At 33.2% G+C, this 24,834-nt stretch overlaps 1 protein-coding gene and 2 pseudogenes across 1 annotated transcript; all 3 read right to left on the bottom strand.

Annotated features, from left to right (window-relative positions):
• Positions 1–2,188: 2,188 nt before the first annotated feature.
• Positions 2,189–8,179, bottom strand: LOC116022133 (probable LRR receptor-like serine/threonine-protein kinase At1g05700). Its single transcript, XM_031262708.1, has 12 exons — positions 7,923–8,179; positions 7,171–7,735; positions 6,541–7,031; positions 6,290–6,428; positions 5,510–5,581; positions 5,267–5,338; positions 5,076–5,156; positions 4,216–4,355; positions 3,873–4,096; positions 3,662–3,788; positions 3,483–3,545; positions 2,189–2,969 (listed from the first exon to the last, which is right to left on the bottom strand). Exons 1-12 carry the CDS (start codon positions 8,011–8,013, stop codon positions 2,374–2,376), a joined length of 2,661 nt encoding a protein of 886 aa, XP_031118568.1. The 5' UTR covers positions 8,014–8,179; the 3' UTR covers positions 2,189–2,373.
• Positions 8,180–8,388: 209 nt separating this feature from the next.
• LOC116023838 lies at positions 8,389–8,523 on the bottom strand (annotated as a pseudogene).
• A 4,604-nt stretch (positions 8,524–13,127) lies between these two features.
• LOC116023640 lies at positions 13,128–19,212 on the bottom strand (annotated as a pseudogene).
• Between the last annotated feature and the right edge of the window lie 5,622 nt (positions 19,213–24,834).

Below are 24,834 nucleotides of genomic sequence, written 5' to 3'. Positions count from 1 at the left end.
AAATATCAATAAATTCTCAAACTATTTAGACACATCAATTCACCCTTGAATAAAAAAGGCCAACTGTTTCCCTTGAGTATTTTTTTGATATTATAATTCTTTTCGTGTTTTATGTTATTAACTAATTGATTCAGGTTTTCAAAAAACTAATTGATTCAAAAATTAATTAGATAAAAATATAAAGCATATATAAATTATTTAAAAAATATTTGATATAAATTAAATAAAATGATTATTATATAAAATTTATCTAATTATAGTTACACGGTTACAAAATACTGTGTATAAACATAGACTGTGATGTACAAAGGTGGTCCACGGCAAGTTGCGGTGGGTCCGGCTGGCCAGTGCAAGAGATTCATGCATGCATTTTGATTTTGCTAATTTAGGAAATATTCAGTTGAACTGAACAAGGTTGGGTTATTCTTTCGAATTGATAAAATGGACCAATACTTCCTTGCGTGTATACATACTTTTTAAAAAAAAAAAAAAAAATTGGGACAATAAATGATTACAACAATTTATTGTAATATTTTAAAAAAAGTAGAAATACACAAAAATTATATGAATTGGGATGTCTCAAAATACCAAATAAAGTCCGTGTATAAAATTGTCAGAGAAATCAAATTATTACTCCGTATAATATATTGTTCTATGTAGAAATCGATATGATCTATTTAATAAGATAAAATATTATAAATTTAATTCAATTAATGAATTAAAGTTGTGATTGAATAAGTTTGAATGTGCTCTTTAAATGCAAAATTTTGGTCGGCTCCAACACGGAGTAACATTTTATTGACTTTGGTTAGTATACGGTTACGATAGGGTGATGTTATTGCGTAGCCCTGTTATAAAGTTGTCATTAATTTTCTAATTGTTGTTATACTTAAAAACATATAAAGTAGTGCCATTGTAACTGCTAACTGATCCATAGGCAACTATTGACAGGTACAAATATACTTCTCTATAAGTCACAGTCGCTTCTTGTACAAGAGAATGATATATCACTTTGCTACTCCTGTTGCTTTTAGTTTGTTTCATGGGGAGGGGGGGGGGGGTTAATTCTCTTTTTGTTTGCTTTCTTTAAATACATTTATTTGATAAAATTTATGTATTTAATTTTTGACCTTTTTGGAAGTTTGAAAAAAAAAACAAAAACAAAAAAAAAAACCGAACAATGAGTACGTGTTGGTTTTGTGACCTGAGGGTAGTCACTAGGTGGGTCATAAGTAGATACAAGAGTTTTAACGTGGAAATTGAAAGGTGAAAACCACATATATTTTTGAACGGTGCCAAGCTAAAATTCAATATTTTCTTTAGGTAATTTGTACATGTATCATTGTCTCCCTCTCTTTGTTCCTGACTCAGGGTATCCAAAATAATGAATTGAAAAGACCGTTGAGACTCTCTAGTAGTGTATATGAAACTTTAACGAGTCGTCCATTTACAATTAACTTCTTTGCACTAGTCTTGCTTAATGCGGCAGGGTAGAGGTTTGAATTCTGTTGGAAACTTGAATAGTCATTAAGGGACTTTGATCAGACCAATTTTGTAAAGATTTCTTTTGACCAAAAATGTACAGGTGAAGGGTAACCTGGAATCACTTTTAACTTGAGATTTACCTCTTTTATTTGCCTTAAAGAGAATTTATGGAGTCTAAGATATAGTTTGGTGAAGTCGAGAAATTTGAATTATAAAAAACAAACTTCTTGCCTCTATCTAACGAGTTTGATGGCAACGATTGGGCCTGATCGTATGACTTGGATGGATATGAGGAACATTGATTTGGTATAAGTGGGTTTCATTTGGTCTGGGCACTAAGACAAATTGCAAGAGTTTGGCATAAATGGGCCTATTGGCCCAATATATAGTCATAGCATTCCTTGATATCTCATCCTCCTAAATACTATTGGGCCAAGGCCCGCGAAAGACCAAATCCAGTAATTAGTGGCTACGGGAAATTGTTGAGCTGAAGTCTTAAGTTCAAATCTAACACCCTGACTCTAAAAATGTGACGGTATAAAAAAAATAAAATTGCGCATTTACTACAAACTATAACTTTTGGCGTAGCGGTAAGTGTTTGATCCTAACAAATACATTTTTTCTCCCCGTTGTACATTTTACATTCACATTTCGCAAACACTCTAGCATATATTGTGAGAAACTTGAAATTAAATAAGGTATGTACACTAAACACCTTGTATTCAGTTGGTACCTCTGTGACTCTCCTTGATAAATATCACATACCACCTAAACATTAATTCTTTTTTTTTGAAGGTACCTAAACATTAATTCAAATGTAAGAAATTTCAATTGTATAAAAACATTCGGATCGGAGTTGACTAATAAGTACAAATGATGAACCACGTATTACCTTGCAATGGGTCCAGATTCAAAGTCAAAAGTAGCGACAGAGAAATTATTAATGGAACTTTGTGAGCTTGTGCCCTGTGTACTCATCTCTATTGCCAAACAGTCCTTCAACTCACTCACAACCTCGTTCATGTTGGGTCTTTTATCGGAACTCTGAGACACACATGCCATTGCCACCTCCACAGTTTTCCAAGCTGCGTTAACATCAAACTCGCCCATTAACATGGGATCAACAACGTCCCTAATGTCCCCATTCTCCAGCATGGATGTGACCCAATTACTAATGTGAGTATGCTCAAGGGTTTTCCCTATTATTGCAGGTTGGCCAGTGATTATTTCCAGAAGGACAACTCCGAAACTAAACACATCGTTCTTTTGAGTCATCTTGTTTGATATGAAACACTCGGGATCCACGTACCCCGGAGTACCAGCTGTATTGGTTGAGATATGAGTGCCATTTTCGTCCAAAAATATTCGCGATAACCCAAAATCAGCTATCTTTGCTCGGAACTTTTCATTGAGCAGGATATTGGTACACTTCACATCTCTGTGAACTATAGGCGGCTTGCAACCATGGTGAAGATACTCCAACCCTATAATTTCCACCGCAACCCAAATTAGATTTCTTTGCACTACTAGAAAATTCACAAACTGTGACGAAAATTTGCTACGGATACTAATCCGTCGCAATATATCGACAAAATAACTTTAGTTGTAAATTCCGTCGCAAATTTACGACGGAATTGATGACGAAAACTAATTCCGTCTGTTTTGTGCGCAAAGAGGAGAGAAAATAAACCTGAGAAATCTTAGTGACAAAATATTCACGACAGAATTTGTGATGAATTCAAGTTACGCGTTCATATAGCGACGGATTTATATTTCGTCGCTAAATGATGACCTTTTTTTTTTTTTTGTAGTGAAAGGAAGCATTCCGTCACGACAAGCCAATAGAGGACGGATCTCGTCACAATTCCGTCACAAAATGTAATTTACGACGATATTTTGCTGTTTAAATTCTGTCGTGATTCGCGATTTTTCATGTAGTGTTCCACTAGTCTAAAGATAACAAACTCACAACACTTGAATTGAATGTATGTACTAACCTTGTGCAGAATCTGCAGCAATTTGGAGCCTGTCCCGGAAGCTTAGAACTTTATGGTCTCGAGCTGCGACCAGGAAAAATAGATGCTGATAAACACATTTTCTATTCTTTCTACCATTTTTCTAATGAAAAAAAAAAGGGAAAACTGTGAAAAAATGAAACAGAAAAATGCACTAGTACCTGAGAGATGCTGCTGTAAGTTTCCATTTGCCATGAATTCATAGATGATCCCAATGTGTGTACTCTCAATGCAGTATCCAACAAGCGACGTCAAGTTTTTATGATGAACATTCATTAGAACGTTGGCCTATAAAATCGAAAATCAGTGACGATGAAACATACTACATTAAATAATAATAATAAAATCATGTTTTTAATTTATTGATAATACTTCAGCTTGAAACTCCTTGAAGCCTTGGCCTGATGTTGATGACAGCATCTTGACTGCAACTTGGGTGCCATCTATACTCCCATGGTAAACCGTTCCAAACCCGCCTCTACCAAGTACTCTCTCAAAGTTGTTTGTAATCTCTCTGATTTCTGCGAAACTATATCGCTGATTCTTTGTGTGTAAATCATCATTTTTCTTTGATTCAACGCTACCCAGTTTTGGTTCTGATGCCATATATATATATATATATGCACCAAACTTTGTTAGAAAAGTCTATTATTATATTCTGTATTAAACTTTGAAAGATTATATATATATATGCAAATATACGTTAGTACTATACCTCTTTGTTTTCTCCTTTTAATCACCAATAAGATGCCAACTATTGCCAGCACTAGTAGGAGTACAGAAGCCACAGATGCTAAAACTGGAACAACAACGTTTTTCTTCTTCTCGCAGGAACCATTCTGGCAGCTATCAATGCTGACACATCCACAACAATGTGTTAATTACTTGGAATTATATATACAGTGTAACACTTATGTGAGTAAATCCGTCACACGGGTCAAATTTTTAATTAATTGGTCAAATTTTTTTATTAATGGGTCAGATTTTGTACATCATTAAACCCGTCAGACCTGTGAGACGGTTTCACACAAGTTTTTGCCATATATATATGTACATACATATACATACACACAAATGAGAGTTTGCTTAAAAATAAGCCGGAAAGGAACCGGTCACTCTTATAAATAATATTGCAAATTAAATTGATTTTGTTTTGTTTTATTTTATTTTATTTTTTAAAACACTTAAACATTGATGAATTCATTAGACACGGTTGTGATCAATCTCATTTTTTACTAAGTTGTTTTCATTTGAACCATAGCTATATTTAGGGAAAGATCAAATAACAACATGATCTAATAAGGACTAATTTCAACTACCCATTATAGGTCATTTATGGTTGAGAGTTTGACTAAAAACAACCAAATTAATTTTATAATTATTAAAAAATTTCAAGTTTTCAAAATTTATAAAAAGAACTCTATTTTTTCCCCCATTAATTTCTAACAACCCTCAACCGTTGTTGATATACCAGACGGCATTTTCTCACAATCCTCCCCGGCCTATATATATATATATATGATCGCTCTTCTAGTGTCAAACGTTAAAAATTATAATTTATAAAGCAAATTAAACCTCAATGATATGCTTCCTTCTTTTGATTTCTGAAGAAGTTTGGCCGGGACAGGCCCTGAGAAGTTGTTTCTCACTAAATTTCTGCAATTTAATATAAAATCTCATCAGTATTTCTAATTTTGCTGTTATTTAGCATAATAATAATAATAATAATAATAATAATAATATTTTAAGGTTTATAATTTACTTACAGAACACGGAGTGAAGGAAGATGAGATAGAAAATCAGGTATGTGTCCATCCAAATTATTGTTGGATAGATCTCTGAAAATATAAAACTTATGTATAATTAATTTCAAGCATGGATTCTTTGGGATAAAACAAATGGTGAAAATATATTGAATAGATTATACTTGTAATAGAGTTGATAGTAATAAAAAAACATTCAGGCATGTTTGTCAATCAATAAGTAAAAATTAAAGTAACAATACTTACAGGACTTGTATCATTGTAAGGTTCGATATGTAAGAAGATATTGGCCCGGTCAACCCACTTGAGGACAAATCCCTTAATATTAAAAAGCACAATTTTTTTTTTTAAAAAAAAATATGAAACTCATAATAATAATAACAACAATAATATGATAAATCTCCTATGCATCTCAAGGATCTCATCAATGAGACGAGTCAAGTCAGGGATCTCATATGTAACTCTTCAATCCCTAATATTACATTATTACATTTTTCATCATAAGTATTACATTTTCTCTCATAAGTAATAAATATTTTTTCCAAAAGTAATTGTTTAACCCCTAAATATTATATTTTAATTTAAAAGTATTTTTTTAAATCAAAAGTATTACATTTTATAGCATAAGTATTACATTATCATTTAAAACTCGACCCGGATCTTTATCCGTGGGACGGTCTCACAGGAGACTCACCCTAATAATAATAAAATATCCAATTCACTCTTAATTAGGTGTTAAAGATCGATACATACAAAGTCAGGTTACGTAATTAGGTGTTAAAGATTGATACATACAAAGTCAGGTTACGTAATTAGGTGTTAAAGATTGATACATATATACAAAGTCAAGCCAATAAAAATTTTATTGAGCTGAGATTAAGTAAGGCAGATGAGCTGGCATCCCATTACCATTCTAAATGGGTGCTAAATGGGTGGTTTAACTGAATTGATAGAACTCCTGTATATTGGGTAGGAATTAAAGTAGAATGAAATATGAAAGCAAAGAAGGAGAGTAGGTATACATACAAGGATATGATTCTGGGGTTACTGAAGCCTTGATTGTTACATTGGAGACCAGTCCACGCATAAGACGCAGGTGAACAAGGGTCTCCTTCCCAATTCCTTCTCACGCCATAAACTGACTTTATGCTAATCATGGCCGCAACTGATGATCAAATTAAAATTATGCATAAACACAAAATTAAACAAATTAATTAAACCAAAACTTCACCAAAAGCTTTGATCACAATTGAAGTATATATTCAATCCGTTGGTACCGTCGGTGTCGTAGGTTTGTGGTTCATTGAAGTGTTTCAAACGATAAACCTCAAGAGCATTGATCATAGGAGGAAGCGTCGAGTTTTGGGTTTTCTCGAGGGATAATTGGTAGCGAGTACGGTTGGTGTGTGGGGTTTTGTCGTTCACCGTAGCGGCCTTCAGATAAGGTGGGATACCAGGACCAAAGTAATAGTCGCCGTTAAGGTAGATATTGAATTCTCGGGTTTGATTTGACGATGGGAGTTGCTGGATTTCGGAAAAGGACATGTAGATGTAGAGCTCGTCCGATGAATTTTTCGTAGACCAACTGAACGTTAACGGCTGGGTTGGATCTGACGGCACAACTGCGGTGTTCATCACCCCCGCCGGCATGTTGAATAAGTTATTGCCGTTTCCTTCTAATAAGTGCACCGTTGAGGTAGTGTTTATTGGCGTAGTTCCATCCATGGTAAACGGATCCCAGATGCGGTCAAAAACATCCTCCTCATACCTACAAACTTTAATTTCAATTAGCTTATTAACTACTGACTTTAACTTTGTAGCTGCATTTCAGCTTTCAGCTAATTTTTCAACTATTAATTAATTTAGACTTTTAGTTGAGATAAAACACATGTTACAATTTAATTTACCTGAGAGCTTGTGTGGCCGTGGAGCCTATATCCCAACGAATGTTCAACATCAAGGACGATCCACCGGACACAGGAGGATACATGAAATTGTCCAAAGGGCGGAGCTCGAGGACGGAGATGAAGGGCGTTCCGAGGCCGGTGTTGACAAGGCACACATGTATGAGGTCCGAGGAAGGAGTATGTATGATCTCCTTGTCGACAACCTTAGTATCGTCTTTGGGATCAAATTCGACGGTGTCCCAGTACTCCACACCAAGGTGGAGGTCGAATTGCGGGAGCTGTTTGCCGGAATTGCCATCGTAGTTTCCATAGAAGAAACTAGCGCGTATCAGGTACTTATTTAGCTTCCCTTGAGCAGGCCGCAGGGTGTAACAGTTCCTAATCCCTTTAGGAAAACTTGTGAAATTTCTCCATTCTCTTCCCAGACCACGATCCTTGTAATATTGAGACACAGTGTTGCATACGGCGTTGTTGTTGTCGCCGATGAAGGTTGAATCTGATATATAACGTAAACCTGTTTTGTCGTCTGTATAGTCTTCGCCTCCACAATTCAAACTTATAAAACCTGAGCGGATCGATCGGAGTCAGATAATTAAGAATAAACAAAAACAAATTCCCCATAAATGAAGGACAATTTTTTTTTTGGAGTACTATTTAGTATCTGATCTGTTTAATATACTTTCTTTATCTGTTGTAGCTGAAAGAGTCGATAGACATGGACAAATAAAATACTACTTATATAATATAGCTACCTGCTTGAGGATCTTGGGAAAGAACAAAGATGGATGAAGTAAAGCAAAGAAACAATAATAGTGAAATGAGAAAGCTCCTTAACAGCTCCATCGGCTTTAATTTGAGATAGCTCAAGGTAATGGATACTGGGTAACTTAAACTAACTAATTAAGAAAGTGGTCCTCTCTATAACACGCACTACAATATATTTTGATTGCAACATGCAATAATTTCAATTCAATTCTCCACGCGTATTGACTTGAATTGGTCTTCAAATTATTCATAAATGCAACAGTCACAATATAACTAAGGACATTGAGGTATGCGGGTCATATGAAAAATATACGTTGATATCATATTATTTGGTATATATTTTTTTTACAAAATTGTTGTAAAACATCTGTCTAAAAGTCCGCATACTAATAAACTATTGTTCTCTTTTTACAATATTTTTTTACGAGAGAATTTTTTTATTTTTTTTTAAAAGTAGGGACCGCGCGAACGCAGGCCTCTTTTACCACAAATTATGACGTAGGCTCCACCTATAAGGTAGACCTTAATTTAACACCGATCCATCCATAGGCCTTGTTGATCGCCCATTGACCCCGTCCAGGTAAGTATTTCTTTATGGGAGAATTGAGTATGTCAACACCAACCTAACACTAATGACAATCTTGTGTATTAGCTCCAAGTTTTCCTTTTAATTATTTAAATTTCACCTAATAAACTACTAACATTTCACACTTACTTGCAAGCTTTAAAGTATTAGGCCCCACCTTACCAAAATTTGGCAAGGTGGGGCATACTTTTTAATAGTTAAATATTATTATTATTTTACCATTATTATATTATGTAATTTTTTTTTTGTATTCTTGTTTATATTTACTTTACATCAATAATTTTGTGTGTGTCGATATATATATATATATATATATATATAGCTGAAATTAATTTTAAGTAATGTATTAATATACTTTTAATTTTATTTTTCATAGTTTTAAATTTTACGTAGTTCAAAAATTTAAGGTAATAAAAGTTATTTTATTTCAAATGCTTACATAATATAAATTTTCAAAATATTCATGTAGTATGAATTATTTTATTTCAATTTTGTACCATATAATTAAATTTATGTAGTATGAATTTTTATTTTCATCACTTTTAATATTTGAAAGTAATTTATATATTGATATAAAGAGAATAATTGTGGAAAGAAAATAAATCTTTAGGTGATGTGGAACTGTCAGAAGTATAGTGAATTGAAATTGCAACCATATAAAGAAAATAGAGGTGAATTGCGATTGTGCCATTGGGGTGATATGGTAGTAGTACCACTTTAATTCTGGAAGTTAGAGAGCATTTCATTGAAGAAATAGCATAATGTTTGCTTCAGTAGTGAAATCTAGTTTTGCCCAAACAATGCTTAGAGTTTTTGTTTTGTTTTGGTTTGGTTTTTTTTTTGTTTTTTGTTTTTTGTTTTTTTGTTTTTTGTTTTGTAATTTAATTACTTTCACTCCCTCATATGGGAGGTTTTGGGTTCGAGGCTCAGTAAAGTCAATATTGACTCTTTATGCATCAATAGGTTGAGAAAGTAGTTATGAGCATATAGTGCATTGTAATAGAGTCCGTAGTATTAAAAAAAATATTTATTGATCACTATTCATGTCTTATATTTATTAAATGTTTATGTCATATTCATTAATTGTTTTAATTAATTTTATATGTTGTCATGTTTGTGAACACATAATATAATATATCAATGTATTAATATGAAAAATTCAATATATAATTCGATCGGTATATTGTGGTACAACGTTGTCTATAAAATTTTTTTTGAAAAAAGGTTCAAATAAGCCCTTGAACTTTGTTCAAAAGTGTAATTAAGCTCTCAAACAAAAAAGTTCAATTAAACACTCAAACTTGTCATTTTGATGAATTTAAACCCAAATAACCAATTATTCACTTAGAACAACCAGTCATTAGGTTTCTGTCCATCACTCTGGCGACTGTCGAACACCTGGCCACCGATGCCCGACGCCATTAAAGAAAAAGGTGATCATGCTATCATTTTCTCTGGTCGTCTAGGTTGTTTTGGAGAAGACCAGGTTGGTCGTTTTCTCCAGTTGTCTTCTCCAATGGAGAAGATGACCAGATTGGTCGTCAACCAATCTGACGAATAGTATTAAATAAGAGCAAATTTCACTTTTAGTCCTCGACTATTGCGGCATTGTCACATTTAGTCATATATTTTAATTTTGCTATATTACATCCTTAACTTTGAACAACTTCCACTTTTAATCCTCGACTATTGTGGCATTGTCACATTTAGTCATATTCTTTTTTGAATAACTTCCACTTTTGTTTTAAGACTTGCAGGAAGAATAAAAATTAAAGATTGTTCAAACTTAATACTCCGCATAACTTCTAAAAAAATATTTTTAAAAATGTTGTAGACATCATATGCACACGTATAGTACAAGACAAATGCTATGTTTGGCAAACCTAGCTGAAAAGTAGCTGAAAGCTGAAAAGTAGCTGAAAACTTAAAAGCTATAGGCTATGTTTGGCAAACCTAGCTGAAATGGTAGCTGAAAGCTTAAAAGTAGCTGAAAGCTGAAAAGCTACAAACTCGAAGCTGAAAAGCTACAAACTCGAAGCTGAAATCTGAATAGCTGTTATGTTTAAAAGTGTTTGGTAAAATTAGTTTTTTAATAAGTTGATAAATGTAAAAAGACTAAAAAGGACATCTACATAAAAGTTAAATAATTTTAAATTTAAATATGTTTGTTTACATATTAAAATATAAAATAATGAAATCAATATAATTTAATAAAATATAAAGTAAGAACATATATTTAAAAATATATAAAGTAAAACAAAACGTTTATAATTCATAAAATTAGTTCATACAAAAATTATTGTTCAAACACAAATATCAAATTAAAATTACAACGAAACATATTGAAGAAAAAATGTCAAAAGAGTTTTAATTGGGAGGGATAAATGATGTCATTTATTTAAAATAATAAGGATAAAAATGGAAAAAAGTTAAGAAGCTACTAGCTTATTTTTGAAAAGCTACCTGAAGTAGCGTTTCAAATTAAGCTCTTATTTTAAGTTACTAGCTTATTTTGACAGCATTACCAAACAAAGCTTATAGCTTATTAGTAGCTTAAAATAAGCTATAAGCTCCTAAATAAGCTCTACCAAACACAGCAATAAGCTCGAAGCTGAAATCTGAAGAGTTGTTAAGCTAGCTGTTATGCTTAAAAGTGTTTGGTAAAATTAGCTTTTTGATAAACTGATAAATGTAAAAAGACTAAAAAGGACATCTTCATACAATTTAAATAATTTTAAATTTAAATAGGTTTGTTTATATATTAACATATAAAATAATGAAATCAATATATTTAAATAAAATATAAAGTAAGAACATATATTTGAAAATATATAAAGTAAAAAAATGTTTATAATTCATAAGATTAGTTCATACAAAAATTAATGTTCAAACACAAATGTGAAACTGAAATTACAACCAAACATAATGAAAATAAAATGTCAAAAGGGTTTTAATTAAGAGGGGTAAAGGAAGTCATTTATTTAAAAGGAATAAGGGCCAAATTGGCCATCGAACGTAACGCGTTAATGCAATCAGGCCACTCAACCTAAAAAACGTGCAATTACTCCACTCAACAGTGCAAAATCCTCCAATTTCACCTGACAGTCGGTTCTTCCGGTTACCTAGCTGACGTGGCTTTCCTACATGGCAATTTTCATGTACAGCCCTAAATCCCTAACCTAATTTGAGTAATTTCCCCTTCTGTCGTCACTCTTCGCTCTAGAGCCCTTCCTTTCCTATTGCCCTCAAATTCCTAAATCCTAATTTTCCCTTTTCAGCAGCAAACAATATTGAACCAGTGGCCTGGCATCATCTCATACGGAAGATGCCGCTGGTAACAAATTAATTTGCAGGTAGGACTAATTAACAAAGTGGGTGGATGCCGCTGGAGCTACCTGTCTCACCAGATCGGAATTCACTCCTGTGATAGATACTTCACCGTCGGCAACTTGCAAGTAACAAATTAATTTACTCAAAATTAATTACCATGTACCTTCGCCCCTGCTCGTGAGATCGTATTTGCTCGGATAGCTGGTCAACGCACTCAATCACCGCGGCGGCGCCACCGTCTACCACCGCATCACCACCTCCCCTCATTTCTTTGCAGTTAGCACCCAAAAAAAAACCCACCGCCGCCTGCTTTCTGACAACCCATAATTTCCAACGCCAATACCCACATTCCTTGCATGCGGCCTCTCCCCTCTCCGGCAGCACCACAAGTTTCGTATGGTTTTCTCCGTGAAGAATCTTGATGGACAATGATGGTGGAGTTTGACCGGCTAGGCGAGGAGAAGGAGAACCGCCGGGATGCCAGGACGGTGGCCAGGTCGGGAGTGGTGGCAGTCTCGGCGATGATGGAGGCTGGGTGGCGGCGAGACCGGACACAGCAGAGACGTGGATGACGGCGGACGGCGCTGGTTGCGACGGAGGACTGGTTTTCATTTGCTTCTTCTTTTCCATTCTCTGTTTCATTTTCAAATAAACTTTTGAATTGTTTGATTACAGTGAAAATGGAGAGAATTGAATCCAAAATGGTTTGATAAGGAATATTAGTGGAGTTCATCGATTTGGGAAAGTTCTTCAAAATGCTTACAGGCTGGAATGGTTGACTAAGGAAAAATGAAAAATAAAGGAATTAAATGAAAATTGCCATGTAAGAAAGCTACGTCAGCTAGGTAACCGGATGGAAGGGTTGAGAACCGGCTGTCAGGTGAAATTGGAGGAATTTGCACTGTTGAGTGGAGTAATTGCACGTTTTTTAGGTTGGGTGGCCTGATTGCATTAATGCGTTTCGTTCGGTGGCCAATTTGGCCCTTGTTCCTATTTAAAATAATAAGGATAAAAATTGAAAAAAGTTAAAAGCTACTAGCTTATTTTTGAAAAGCTACCCCAAGTAGCGTTTCAAAATAAGCTCTTATTTTAAGCTACTAGCTTATTTTGAGAACATTACCAAACAGAGCTTATAGCTTATTAGTAGCTTAAAATAAGCTATAAGCTCCTAAATAAACTCTGCCAAACAGAGCCAAAAACAAGCTCATTAATGACATTTTACAATCAATTATTACGTTTTATATTCTAATACTTGCACAACTATCAAACACATCCATAAATTCCAAGAAAATCTGCATTTCTCAAACTTGATGCACTATGTTTTACATCCAAGGTGAACGTACTACACCATCTTATTGTGAGAAACAGGAAATTAAATATGATGCCTAGAAATAAAAGTTGTTGACTTAAATGAATTAGAATTTGAATCGTTTAAATGCAAACTATTTGGCCAGTCCCTTACCATTTAGTGTGTTGACCGTTGAGATCGAGAATTAGTCTTCTTGTTATGGGCTGATCGAAGGGATACTTTTGGGCAAAAAAAAAAAAAAAAAAGAGCCACTACCTTGCCATGGGCCCAAATTCTAAGTCAATAGTGGCCGCGGACAAAGTATTGATGGACCTTTGTGAAGTTGTGCCATGTCTAGCCATCTCCGTTGACAAGCAATCCTTCAACTCACTCACAACCTCGTTCATGCTGGGTCTTTTGTCGGAATCCTGAGACACACAAGCCATTGCTAGCTCCACAACTTTCCAAGCTGAATTAACGTCAAACTCGCCGATTAACCTGGGATCAACAACGTCCCTGATGTCCCCATTCTTGAGCGTGGAGGTGACCCAACGACTAATGTGAGCATGGTTAGGGGGTTTCCCTATTATTGCAGGCTGGCCTGTGATTATTTCCAAAATAATGACTCCAAAACTGAACACATCGCTCTTTTCGGTCAACCTGTTTGAGATGTAATACTCCGGATCTATGTATCCTGTAGTACCAGCAATAACTGTTGAGATATGAGTGCCATTTTCATTTGGAAAAGCTCGTGATAATCCAAAATCAGCTAGTTTTCCTTGGAACTTTTCATTGAGTAAAATATTTGTAGACTTGATGTCTCTATGAATTATTGGCGGCTTGCAACCATGGTGAAGATACTCTAACCCTGTGCATTTCAACAATACCAAAAATCAGAGTAAGTCCACTAGTCCAAGAACTTCAATTGAATGTAATAGGGATGGAGTATATACTAACCTTGGGCAGAATCTGCAGCAATTTGGAGCCTGTCCCGGAAGCTTAGAACATTATGGTTTCCGGCTGCGACCATGAAAAAATGATCAACTTAGAATCTTACACTAATAATGCAACTGTTTAGCGGAGACCCGTAAAGAGTCAAGTTCAGCACCAGCTGATTTGGGGATTATAATTATATTGGGCTGAAGTTTAGCACCTTGCCTCCCGAAAGTGGGGTGGTACAAGAAAATAAAGTTTTAATTTCCCTACTAACCATAGTTTCTAAAACCGTGCAGTTAAGACTGTCAAGTGCTGGGTGTCGGAGCTAAATCTAGCACCCTTTCATTTTCCAAATAATGCAATCAGATCATCTTCATAATGAACCTTCTTCCATTATTCAGTAACTTAACTAACACCTCAAAACTTGCATCTTGAAAATGTGACAGTATAAAGAAATGAAGTTATAACTTCTCTACTAACTACTAAGATGATGATACCTGAGACAGAGAGATGCTGGTGTAAGTTTCCATTGGCCATGAATTCATAGATGATCCCTATGTTTGTTTCCTCAATGCAGTACCCCACAAGCGAGGTCAAGTTTTTATGATGAACATTCATTAGAACGTTAGCCTGTAAAATAAATTAATTACAAAATGAGAATGATACATACTACATTAAATAATAAAATCATATTTAATTTTTATTCATAATATATACGAACTTCAGATTGAAACTCCTTGAAGCCTTGGCCTGATGTTGATGACAGCATTTTGACTGCAACTTGGGTGCCATCTATACAGCCCTGATAAACCGTTCCAAACCCGCCTCTACCAAGTTCCTTATCAAAATTGTTTGTAATATCTCTGATTTCTGCGAAACTATATCGGTGATTCTTGGTTTGTAAATCATCATATTTCTTTGACTCAGCACTACCCTGTTTTGGTTCTGATGCCACATATATGCACCAAACTTTGTTAGAAAATTCTATTCTATATATATATACTAAACTTTGAAAGATAAAAGTAGGTAAGAGATTATGATCCTGTTTGGTAAAATAGTTAGTTAGTAACTTATTTCACCACCAATTAGTTGTTTGACTTTGTTAAAAAATTAATATAAGTGTTTGGTTAATCAACTTTTTATAACTTTAAAATGCTAAAATTCAAAAGTTCAAATTAACTTTTTCAATAAAGATCCGTGAGACGGTTTCACACAAGTGTGGCCCTTTTTGAGAAAAGAATAAATTATACCAAACAGAGACTATATGAAATATGTGAGTACTATACCTTTTTGTTTTCTCCTTTTAATAACCGATAGGATTGCGAATATTGCTAGCGCTAGTAATAGTACAGAAGCCACAGACCCTAAAACTGGAACAACAATGTTTTTCTTCTTCTTGTTGTTGCCGTCGCAGGAACCATTCTGGCAGATATTCGTGTTGGAGCTCACATTCTCAATGCTGACAGAACAGACAAGAATGTTTTAAATCGGTGCTCGTCTCAAAATTAACTAACGTAACTCTCAAAATTATAAAAAAGCAAATTTAACCTTAATGCTAAGTTTCCTTCTTTTGATTTCTGAAGCAGTTTTTCCGGGACAGGCCCTGAGAAGTTGTTTCCACTTAAATTTCTGCAATTTAATTCCACAAAATAACTCAAAATATCATATCATAATAATAATAATAATAATAGTAGTAGAAATAAATGTTGACACTAAAAATTTGATAAATATTATACTAAGCTTTGAAGTTTATTCAGAGATCACAATATGATCATGTAAACACTAAACACTCGGAAACATCTTAAGCTTTGAAACTTTTTCAGAGATCACAATATGATCTTGAAAATAAAAGTCCGATCCCTTCATGAAGAACAAGTCATGCATATTGATTCAAGCTTTGAAGCATTTTCAGAGATCACAATATGATCTGAAAATAAAAGTCTCTCCATAAAGAACACGTCATGCATATTGATCCAAACTTCCATTGAAGATTTCTGGAACGCTGAGTGAAGGAAAAACACGTCATGCATATTGATCCAAACTTGCATTGAATTTTTTTATTTACTCACAGAACGCTGAGTGAAGGCAGTTCGCCAAGAAAATCAGGTATAGGTCCAGTCAACTTATTGTTGGACAGATCTCTGAAATTAAAATATAAAATTAAGTATAATTAATTTCAGGCATGTTCCTCAATTAATTACAAACTGAAGCAATAATTGCGCATGCATATATGTACAGTACTTACAGTATTTGTATCATTGTAAGGTTGGATATGTGAGAAGATATTGACCCTGTTAATCCACTTGCGTTCAATTTCCTAAATACAAATTAAAGAACACGTACAATTTTAATAATAATTATTATTATTAAGTATTAAAGTGTAAACAAATTACTTGATTAAACTTGTATTGGGTAGAATGAACTGTCAAAGTAATTAAGGGGAAAAAAAAACAGTATACATACAAGGATGTAATTCTGGGGGGATTGGAGGCTGTGTAGCTACATTTGAGACCATCCCATGAATCAGACAGAGGTGAACAAGGGTCTCCTTGCCAATTCTTGGTCACGCCATAATCTGACTTGATGCCAAACATTGCCTCAACTGAAGAAGTAGTTATGCAAAAACATACACAAATTAAAACGTGACCAAGTTAAAAGCCAAGGGCGCTTGCTTTAGACCAAAGTACTTACCTAAAATATAATTAACAGATACTACTGTAATGTAATAGAGTCAATAGTACTAAAAAAAATACATAAATAAAATATGGCGTACCGTCATTGTCGTCGGTTTGTGGGTCATTGAATTGTTTCAAACGATAAACCTCGACGGCGTTGAGGATGGGAGGGAGCGTGGAGTTTTGGGTCTTATTGATGGAGATATTGTACTGAGTAGCATTGGTGTATGGGTGTTTGGGGTACACTGTAGTATAGCCCTTACTAGGTAGGACAACCGGGCCAAAGAAAAGGTCGCCATTAAGGTAGATATTGAGTTGTCGGGTTTGGTTGGATTTAAGATTTTGGATTTCAGCAAAGGACAAGCAGAAGTAGATAATATCCGAGTAATTTTTGGTAGACCAACCGAAAGTCAACTGCTGGGTTGAATCTGACGGCACAACGCCAGTGCTCATCACCGCAGGCGGCATATTGAATAAGTTTTCGTCTGTTGCGAACTTCTCGGTCGATGTAGTGTTTACTGGTGTCGCACCATCCAGTGTCCCTTGAAGCCAGATGCGGTCAAATACATCGTCTTTGTACCTAATTACAAACGTTCAATTCATCGTAATTGGAAATTAAATAGATGTATGTATATACTACATAAATGCAGCAATTATTGTACCATCGATTAAAGTTCACTGTGCATTGTTAACCCTGATTCAAAATAACATGTGTGTTTGTAGTTAATAAATTATGTGTTTCCTATCGTTAACATTTTCACTTTTATAGTATAATTGACCTAATTAAATACTGTAGTTAGTGAGGTAGTAAGCTAATTAAGTATGGTAGCCCTTCTATCCCACCTGAGAATTTGTGTAGCTGTGGAGCCTATATCAGACCGTATGTACTTCATCAAGGATCCGACATAACCAGTAGGATACATAGAATTGTCCAAAGGCCGGAGCTCGAGGACGGTGATGAAGGGCGTACCAAGGCCGGTGTTGACAAGGCACACATGTATGAGGTCCGAGGAAGGAGTATGTATGATCTCCTTGTCGACAGCCTTAGTATCCTCTTTGGGATCAAATTCGACGGTGTCCCAGTACTGGACCCCAAGGTGGAGGTCGAATTGTGGGAGCTGTTTGTTAGCATTGCCATCTTAGTTTCCATAGAAGAATCTAGCCCGTATGAGGTACTTATTTAGCTTCCCTTGAGCAGGCCGCAGGGTGTAACAGTTCCTAACCCCTTTAGGAAAACTTGTGAGATTTTTCCATAGTCTTCGCACCTTGTAATCTTGAGACACAGTGCTGCGTACGGCGTTGTTGTTGTCGCCGATGAAGGTGGAATCTGATATATAACGTAAACCTGTTATGTCGTCCGTATAGTCTTCGCCTCCACAATTCAAACTTATAAAACCTGAGGAGATCAGAGTCAGCCGGAAACAGATTGTTTAATTAAAAATAGAAAAACCCTCAACTCAGCTCGCAATATATTTTCGTACATACTTGCTTGAATGTAATTGTCTTATTGTCACAAACTTAATTTTGATGATATGAAGATGCATGGATATAAAATATTAAACTAGCCAGAATGAAGTTATTTTTAATTTAATTTTTTATAATGTTAAGTTTAATATTAATATATAAAATTTAAACACAATGAAAATAAGCAAACAAAAAAGAATTGGTTTGACTATAACATGGCAGATAAAGGGGGTGTTTGGTCAAGAGATTTTAGTTAATAGCTGATTGAGTTAATGAATTTGACTAGTTTATAGCATTTGTCGATTGTGTAGAAAGATGTTTGATAAATTAGCTTTTAGCAGATAGCTGATTACATGCAAAATGACTTTATAAAAAAACTTAGGAAAAAGTGTCAAATAGGCCACTGAACTTATCGCTTTTGTGCAATTGCGCCATTGAACTTAAAAAGTGTGCAATTCAACCATCAAACAAGAAAAATTTGTGCAATTGGACCATTTTTACAAAACTTTTTAATTCAATTTGAGTTAAAAACATTTCAATATTGACTCCCAACTAGTATGGTAGAAGAAAATGCCACTCTTAATACATATACGTTAGTAATATAATTGGATTTTACCAGAAAATTTTTGTAAAAATGGTCCAATTGCACAAATTTTACTTGTTTGATAGTTGAATTGCACACTTTTTAAGTTCAATGGCCTAATTGCACAAAAGCTATAAGTTCAGTGGCCTATTTGACACTTTTTCCAAAAACTTATTGAAAAAGTTATTTTGAGCAGCTTTTTAAAAAAACAATCATATTAGTTATATAACCAAGTTAAACAGTTAAAATTGACTGATAAAGCTAACTATGATACCAAATAGGCAAAAATAAAACAGAATGAGTAATATATACCTGCTTGAGTATCTTGGGAAAGAACAAAGTTGTATGAAGTAAAGGAAAGAAGAAGTAATAACGCAGCAATGAGTAAGCTCCTGCTCCTCCTCAACAGATCCATTATCGGCTTTGAGATGGCTGAAAGTAATGGAAACTGCGTAACTTAAATCAAGAAAGTGCCTACCCGTGAATAAGACGCGTATTGACTTTGTCTACTAATTTCTGACTAAATTGATAAATGCAAACCGTGCAATTATAAGTTTATAACGACATCTGCCCCCTTTCAAGGGATGCGTATTCTACGGGTTCTTATGCCATTGACCAGGTCCACTTTGCAAGGGCACTTGGGTTCATGTTCACAATTTTATAATTCTATATTCACAATTTCATAACTCTATGTTCAACAGTATCAAAACTCTATATTAAACAGTATAACACAATTTTTGAATCTATATAACAATATTGTGAATATAGAGTTTAAAAATTGTGAACATTGAGTAATGTAATTTTGTATATTGAGATCTAAAATTGTGAATATAAAGTTTTAAAATTGTAAACAACAAATGGTTGCTGTCAAAATTAAAATTCAAAATTGTGTTGTTTAAGACCAAGGTTAACAATACATACACTGTGGACCCAGTCCATGGTATAACGATTGGTCGCGTATTGTTAGGGGCACGGACCGTATGAAATTTCAGTTTGTGAATTCCAACAAAAATTGCCCGATCTTGTTTTCTAAATTCCACTTAAATTTCAAACATTTGAAAACTATTTTGCAAGCTTTCAAGCATTCAGCCCCACCTTACCAGAAGTGACAAATTATACTATGCATTATGGTTTTGAATATAATGTTGATTTTTAATATATTAAAAGTTTATTTTTAATAATATATCTATACCTGACAAATCGGGAGGTGTAGCCGCAATAGCACCAAATAAATTCTTAATACACAAAAAATAAACAAATAAAAAATGAACTTGTAGTGTACTAAAAATAAATTTTCAATATACTAATAATGAGCATTATGTTAGTGATCAATCTTAGCGGAACATGGTCCATGGTGCATACATAGTGATTGACCAAAAGTTGGGAAGGTGAGACATAATTTATTTATTTCTAATGTTTAATATTTTTATTATTTAAATACCAAAAGTATTTATTTACTTCAAATTTATATTTTGCATTTGTTAATATTTTTTGGAATAGAGGAAGTAATAAATATATTAAATTGTATGATACTAGCAAATATACAAATACTCCCTAATTCATATCATATCATTGAATCACAAATAATTGGGATGAAATAAATTAATCATAAATAATAATGTCAAATTCAATCCACTTGTTGTTTTGGTGAGAATTAAAATACATCACCTATTGACTATGGAATCGTTGACTTGGTGAGGTCGATCTTATTGATAATACAATCAATTATGATGCTTTGAATAATATTTGGCATTAAATATATTTTAAAATTCATACATTATATTTGAAATTTATTCTCTTTAGAACTAAGAAGCTCATATATATATACATTATATTTATTGTGATGCATGAAAACTCTTTTAAAGTAGCGTGCTTTAATTATGCATGTACAATAATTTTTTAATAAAACAAAAAAGTTTTCACAAATTTTAAAATCGTTTCATAATAAACCAAACAACTAGAAACAATGCCTAAATTGAAAAAAAAAAAAAATCAGAGAGAGAGAGAGAGAATTTAAAATTAAAGCATATTATTAATTGAAAGAACAAGTTGAGCTGATTCTGGCATTGCTGCATGCAGTGAAATCAAGTGGCAAGGAAACCAAATGACAGACAGAATTCGTTATGCGTTTTTTCTTTAAAATATAAATCCAAGTAAGCTAACATTTGACGGTTTCTTCATACTAATACAAGAAAATAACAGTTTTTGCTCAAATTTTAATTAATAATTAATTCATCAGTCCCTTGTCCTCAACCATATTTGATTCCAGAGTTATCAAATTAAATTTGTGAGATAATTCTGTTGAGAATTTTCCACAATTATTATAAAATAATAATAAATTCTCAACGAATATAAATTATTTAATTTCTCTCTATCAATAAAGACGAAAATCTAATCTGTGCGAAAGACACTTTTATTAAAACTGAATGACTTTGTCTCAGGGGTGCTAGGATGTTGATGAAGCGTCGATTTTCTATGATACAATGTATTAGTGTATTATAATAACACTATATTTAAGCACTCAAATATAATGCTTTCAGCGAACTTTGAACAAAGTAAACACTTATATATATTTAATCGGAAGTGTTCACAAAACATTTCAAGAAATTAAAAAGATTGAGAGTGTTCGTCGGAATGAAAAATAGAGTTTTGGTATTCTAAAAATCATACAAAATACATTCTATCCAATACAATGTATTTGTATGTGGAGATGGAGGAATACATTGGCACTAAGACATTCACCAATTATCCATTTTGAACATATATGAAATAATATATATACCAAATAAAACATCTCACCTAGAAAAATCTCAATCTATCTTAATCCAATTCAAATAAGAATGAAGTAGTGGATCACTGGATCATATTAAAATTTATACCAGAAAATAATCACTTTAAATTTCATTTTAAGCCAATGTTGTAAAAAACTAGTCATCAAAGTAATGAAAATGTAGACTTTACATTTTTTTTTTAACATTAAATAAAATCGAATATGAAAGAATGGGTTTGGTTTTTTTACTTTTGTCTTATTGGCTCAAGAGTCATTAATGATTTTAACTTGTTAAGACACAATATGAAATCATTTAATTTAACACATTAAAATTATTGTAACTACACCTTTACATGAACGTGTTACTAGACATATTAATAATTTGTTAATAACATACTTTTTTAGTTTTTAAATATTTTTATTTAGAACAACAACACCAATAGTAATAGTATACTAATCATAATAATATTCATCATCATCATCATCATCATACTCGGGGCTTAGCGTATAGTAGTTGGTTCGTCACCTGACTTAAAAGTCATATAACTGGAGACGTTAGCGATTTACATCTGTAGAGACTTTAAGGGCAGGATCCTGTGGACTTATTGTTGTTGTTGTTGTTATTTATTCAAACGAAACTAAACTTTCTATTAACCAAAAAACCTTTTAAAACTTTTGATAATTCATAATAATCATGTACTACTACTATTCTTATTAATTAAAAAAAATTGTACTTTTAAAGTTTAATTTGTCTCTTCAATAAAATTATTATTAGAATTAGAATATAATAAGTGGGAAGAAATTTATATCCCTAATCGTCCACCTACCATTTTCCATATTCAAAAGCATAGAGAGAATACATGTGCTTCGATTCTTGTTTTATTCATTTTTTGACAGCCTAATATTCATCTTCTGCCTAACAACTTGCACATAAATTACTCGTAAAATAATTGACCAAAAAGTGTTTAATATATGTACATTGTCAGCCAGTAATAGTGCACTGTGCACAACATTAAATTAGAGGCCGGTGATTAGGTGAATTATTGAGCATAGTAATTAACTCGAAAAATTATATATGTACAACAAAATAATAAATAAATTACATGCATATTGAAAACTATTAATAGAATTTTGCTAAGAAATCCTTAATGTAACTTTATAGTTATGAAGAATTGAAGGTGAAGTGGTGAGGAATAAAGGGTACGCTACATAGGTTATTACTTGAGAGTGAGAAATTTATTTTTGGATGAAAATGATTAGAAAATTAAAACGTTCTCAATTTATTTTTTTGCATATAGATGAAGATTCAAGAACTCGTTGAATATAGTATGTGTTTATAGCTATTTTCTCAATCAAATGAAGCACAAAAAGCTAATATCACCTCCACTAAGGTTCAAAGTCGCCCCCTATGTGAGGGTGCAACCGGGTGCCACTAGATCACAAGATCTTTGGCTTTTAATGAGATTTAATTCTAATGGAATTCATACTTACGAATATTTTTTGAAATAATAAATTATTTGAGACTTTCAATTGATTGTGCTTAGTTTTGATGGGCAAGGTATATATTAACCAAACGGATTGTAACAACAAAGGGGCAAGCCCAACCAACTTAGTGGGACAACTGGTTTAAAGATTTTAAGTTTGACCTTTTGTGAGAGCAATCTATTGGTACGTCTTCTTGGTGAGTCAGTCAATTATAAACAACGTAACATAAACTGGTGTACCTCATTGTAATCTTTTGCAAATTAAAATCTCAGTGAGAGCTTCACCCTAGGAGTGTAACAACAAAGATATGGATGGTTTTCATTTACATGACCAAATTATTGGGCACTAATATTTTAATTTTAAAATAAGTGGCACATGCATGCAAAGCAATTCGAACTTAAAAGGAAATTGTATTAATTGTCACCATGCATACTTAAAGATTTTTGTAGTAATTAATTAATAGGAAATGAACTTTTATTCCTGAATTATTAGGAAATAATATTTTTCATTAATCAAATTGCTAGGAAGCATATACGGTGAAAAGTGTTGAAAAAGAATAGCAAAAATAAGTATTTTAAGTGGTCATCATTTTGATGTATTAATTTGAGTGACATAATAAACGTTAGCTTTTTATCATGTAATACAACTATTAAAAAAAAAGGTACTATTACTATTGCTCAGAGATTATACTAGTCATTACTTTATGCTAGATGTTATTATAATTTGAGCTTATGAGATTTGCCTTCATCTGTCCTTCGCTAGAAACTATGAAAGAGAAGAAAAAGAAAACTGAAAAAGTGTGAAATGAAGCCGGAGTTTTATGCAGATGATTGGGCCCGATCATATGACTTGGACAGTTGGACGGATACGAGGAACATTAAGTTGGTGCAACACTTATACTATAGACCCGGTTTATCTTGTAAGGTGGACTCATCACAATTTATATATTGAATATTCACAATTCAAATTGTGAACATTTCGTATACATGTAAGTTGCGAATATTCAGTACGTAAATTGCGTACTTTGGATTCGGATTCACATGATAATTTACCAATTTGGTGTGAGTGGTCTTCATTTGGTTTGGGCCTTGTAAGAGCATTTGGACACATCAAAACATTTGTGCCTTAAATCGGCCTACTGGCCGAGAATTATGGCTGCAGCTGTGACTGAACCAATTAATCGTTATATCGTGAACCAGAGTTCAATCTGTAAGGTGAACTCTAATCCAAAACGATGTTGTTTTATAACGAATATAAAGTGTGTCCTTTTTTATTTCATGTAATAAAAGGATTAAAAGCCAATGTTGATACTACATATGCATAATTTGCTAGCTACAAGTACATATATAATAGGTCAACTGCCGGTACATACTATGTTAAAAAATTATAACAATATTTAACATTGTATAGTGGATCACTGATACAAATTAATTTTTACTATATTTCAAGTTTATTTTTAGATAATACACTAAAAAGAAATGTGTATCAAAATATAATAAATTCACTGAAAATGAACTAATAGTACAATAAAAATGAACATATTGTATACTAAAAATGAACTTACACGCATGCCAATTATTGCATGCATGATATATTGAAAGGCATGGGCAAATAATATTAAACGCATCGATCAGTTTTAATTTCAAAACTTAAAACAAGAAATTCTGCATTCCACAAACTTGATGCATTATATATGCTTTACATCCAAGGTACACACTCCAGCTTATTGTGGGAAACTTGAAATTAAATATAACACACACTAATTAAAAGGCCGGTATTAAT

The sequence above is a fragment of the Ipomoea triloba genome, chromosome 6 (assembly GCF_003576645.1).
Source record: "Ipomoea triloba cultivar NCNSP0323 chromosome 6, ASM357664v1".
NCBI lineage: Eukaryota > Viridiplantae > Streptophyta > Magnoliopsida > Solanales > Convolvulaceae > Ipomoea > Ipomoea triloba.
Note: the sequence above shows the minus strand (reverse complement) of the source record. Positions and strands in the feature narration are given on the sequence as shown.

Excerpts from the sequence above, each read along its gene's own strand:
- LOC116022133 (XM_031262708.1), bottom strand. The coding sequence starts at position 8,013 with ATGGAGCTGTTAAGGAGCTTTCTCATTTCACTATTATTGTTTCTTTGC. Across the intron at positions 5,582-6,289 it reads AACCCCAGAATCATATCCTT|GGATTTGTCCTCAAGTGGGT; the intron begins GTATGTATACCT and ends TTTAATATTAAG. Across the intron at positions 4,356-5,075 it reads GAAGGAAGCATATCATTGAG|CATTGATAGCTGCCAGAATG; the intron begins GTTTAATTTGCT and ends TGGATGTGTCAG.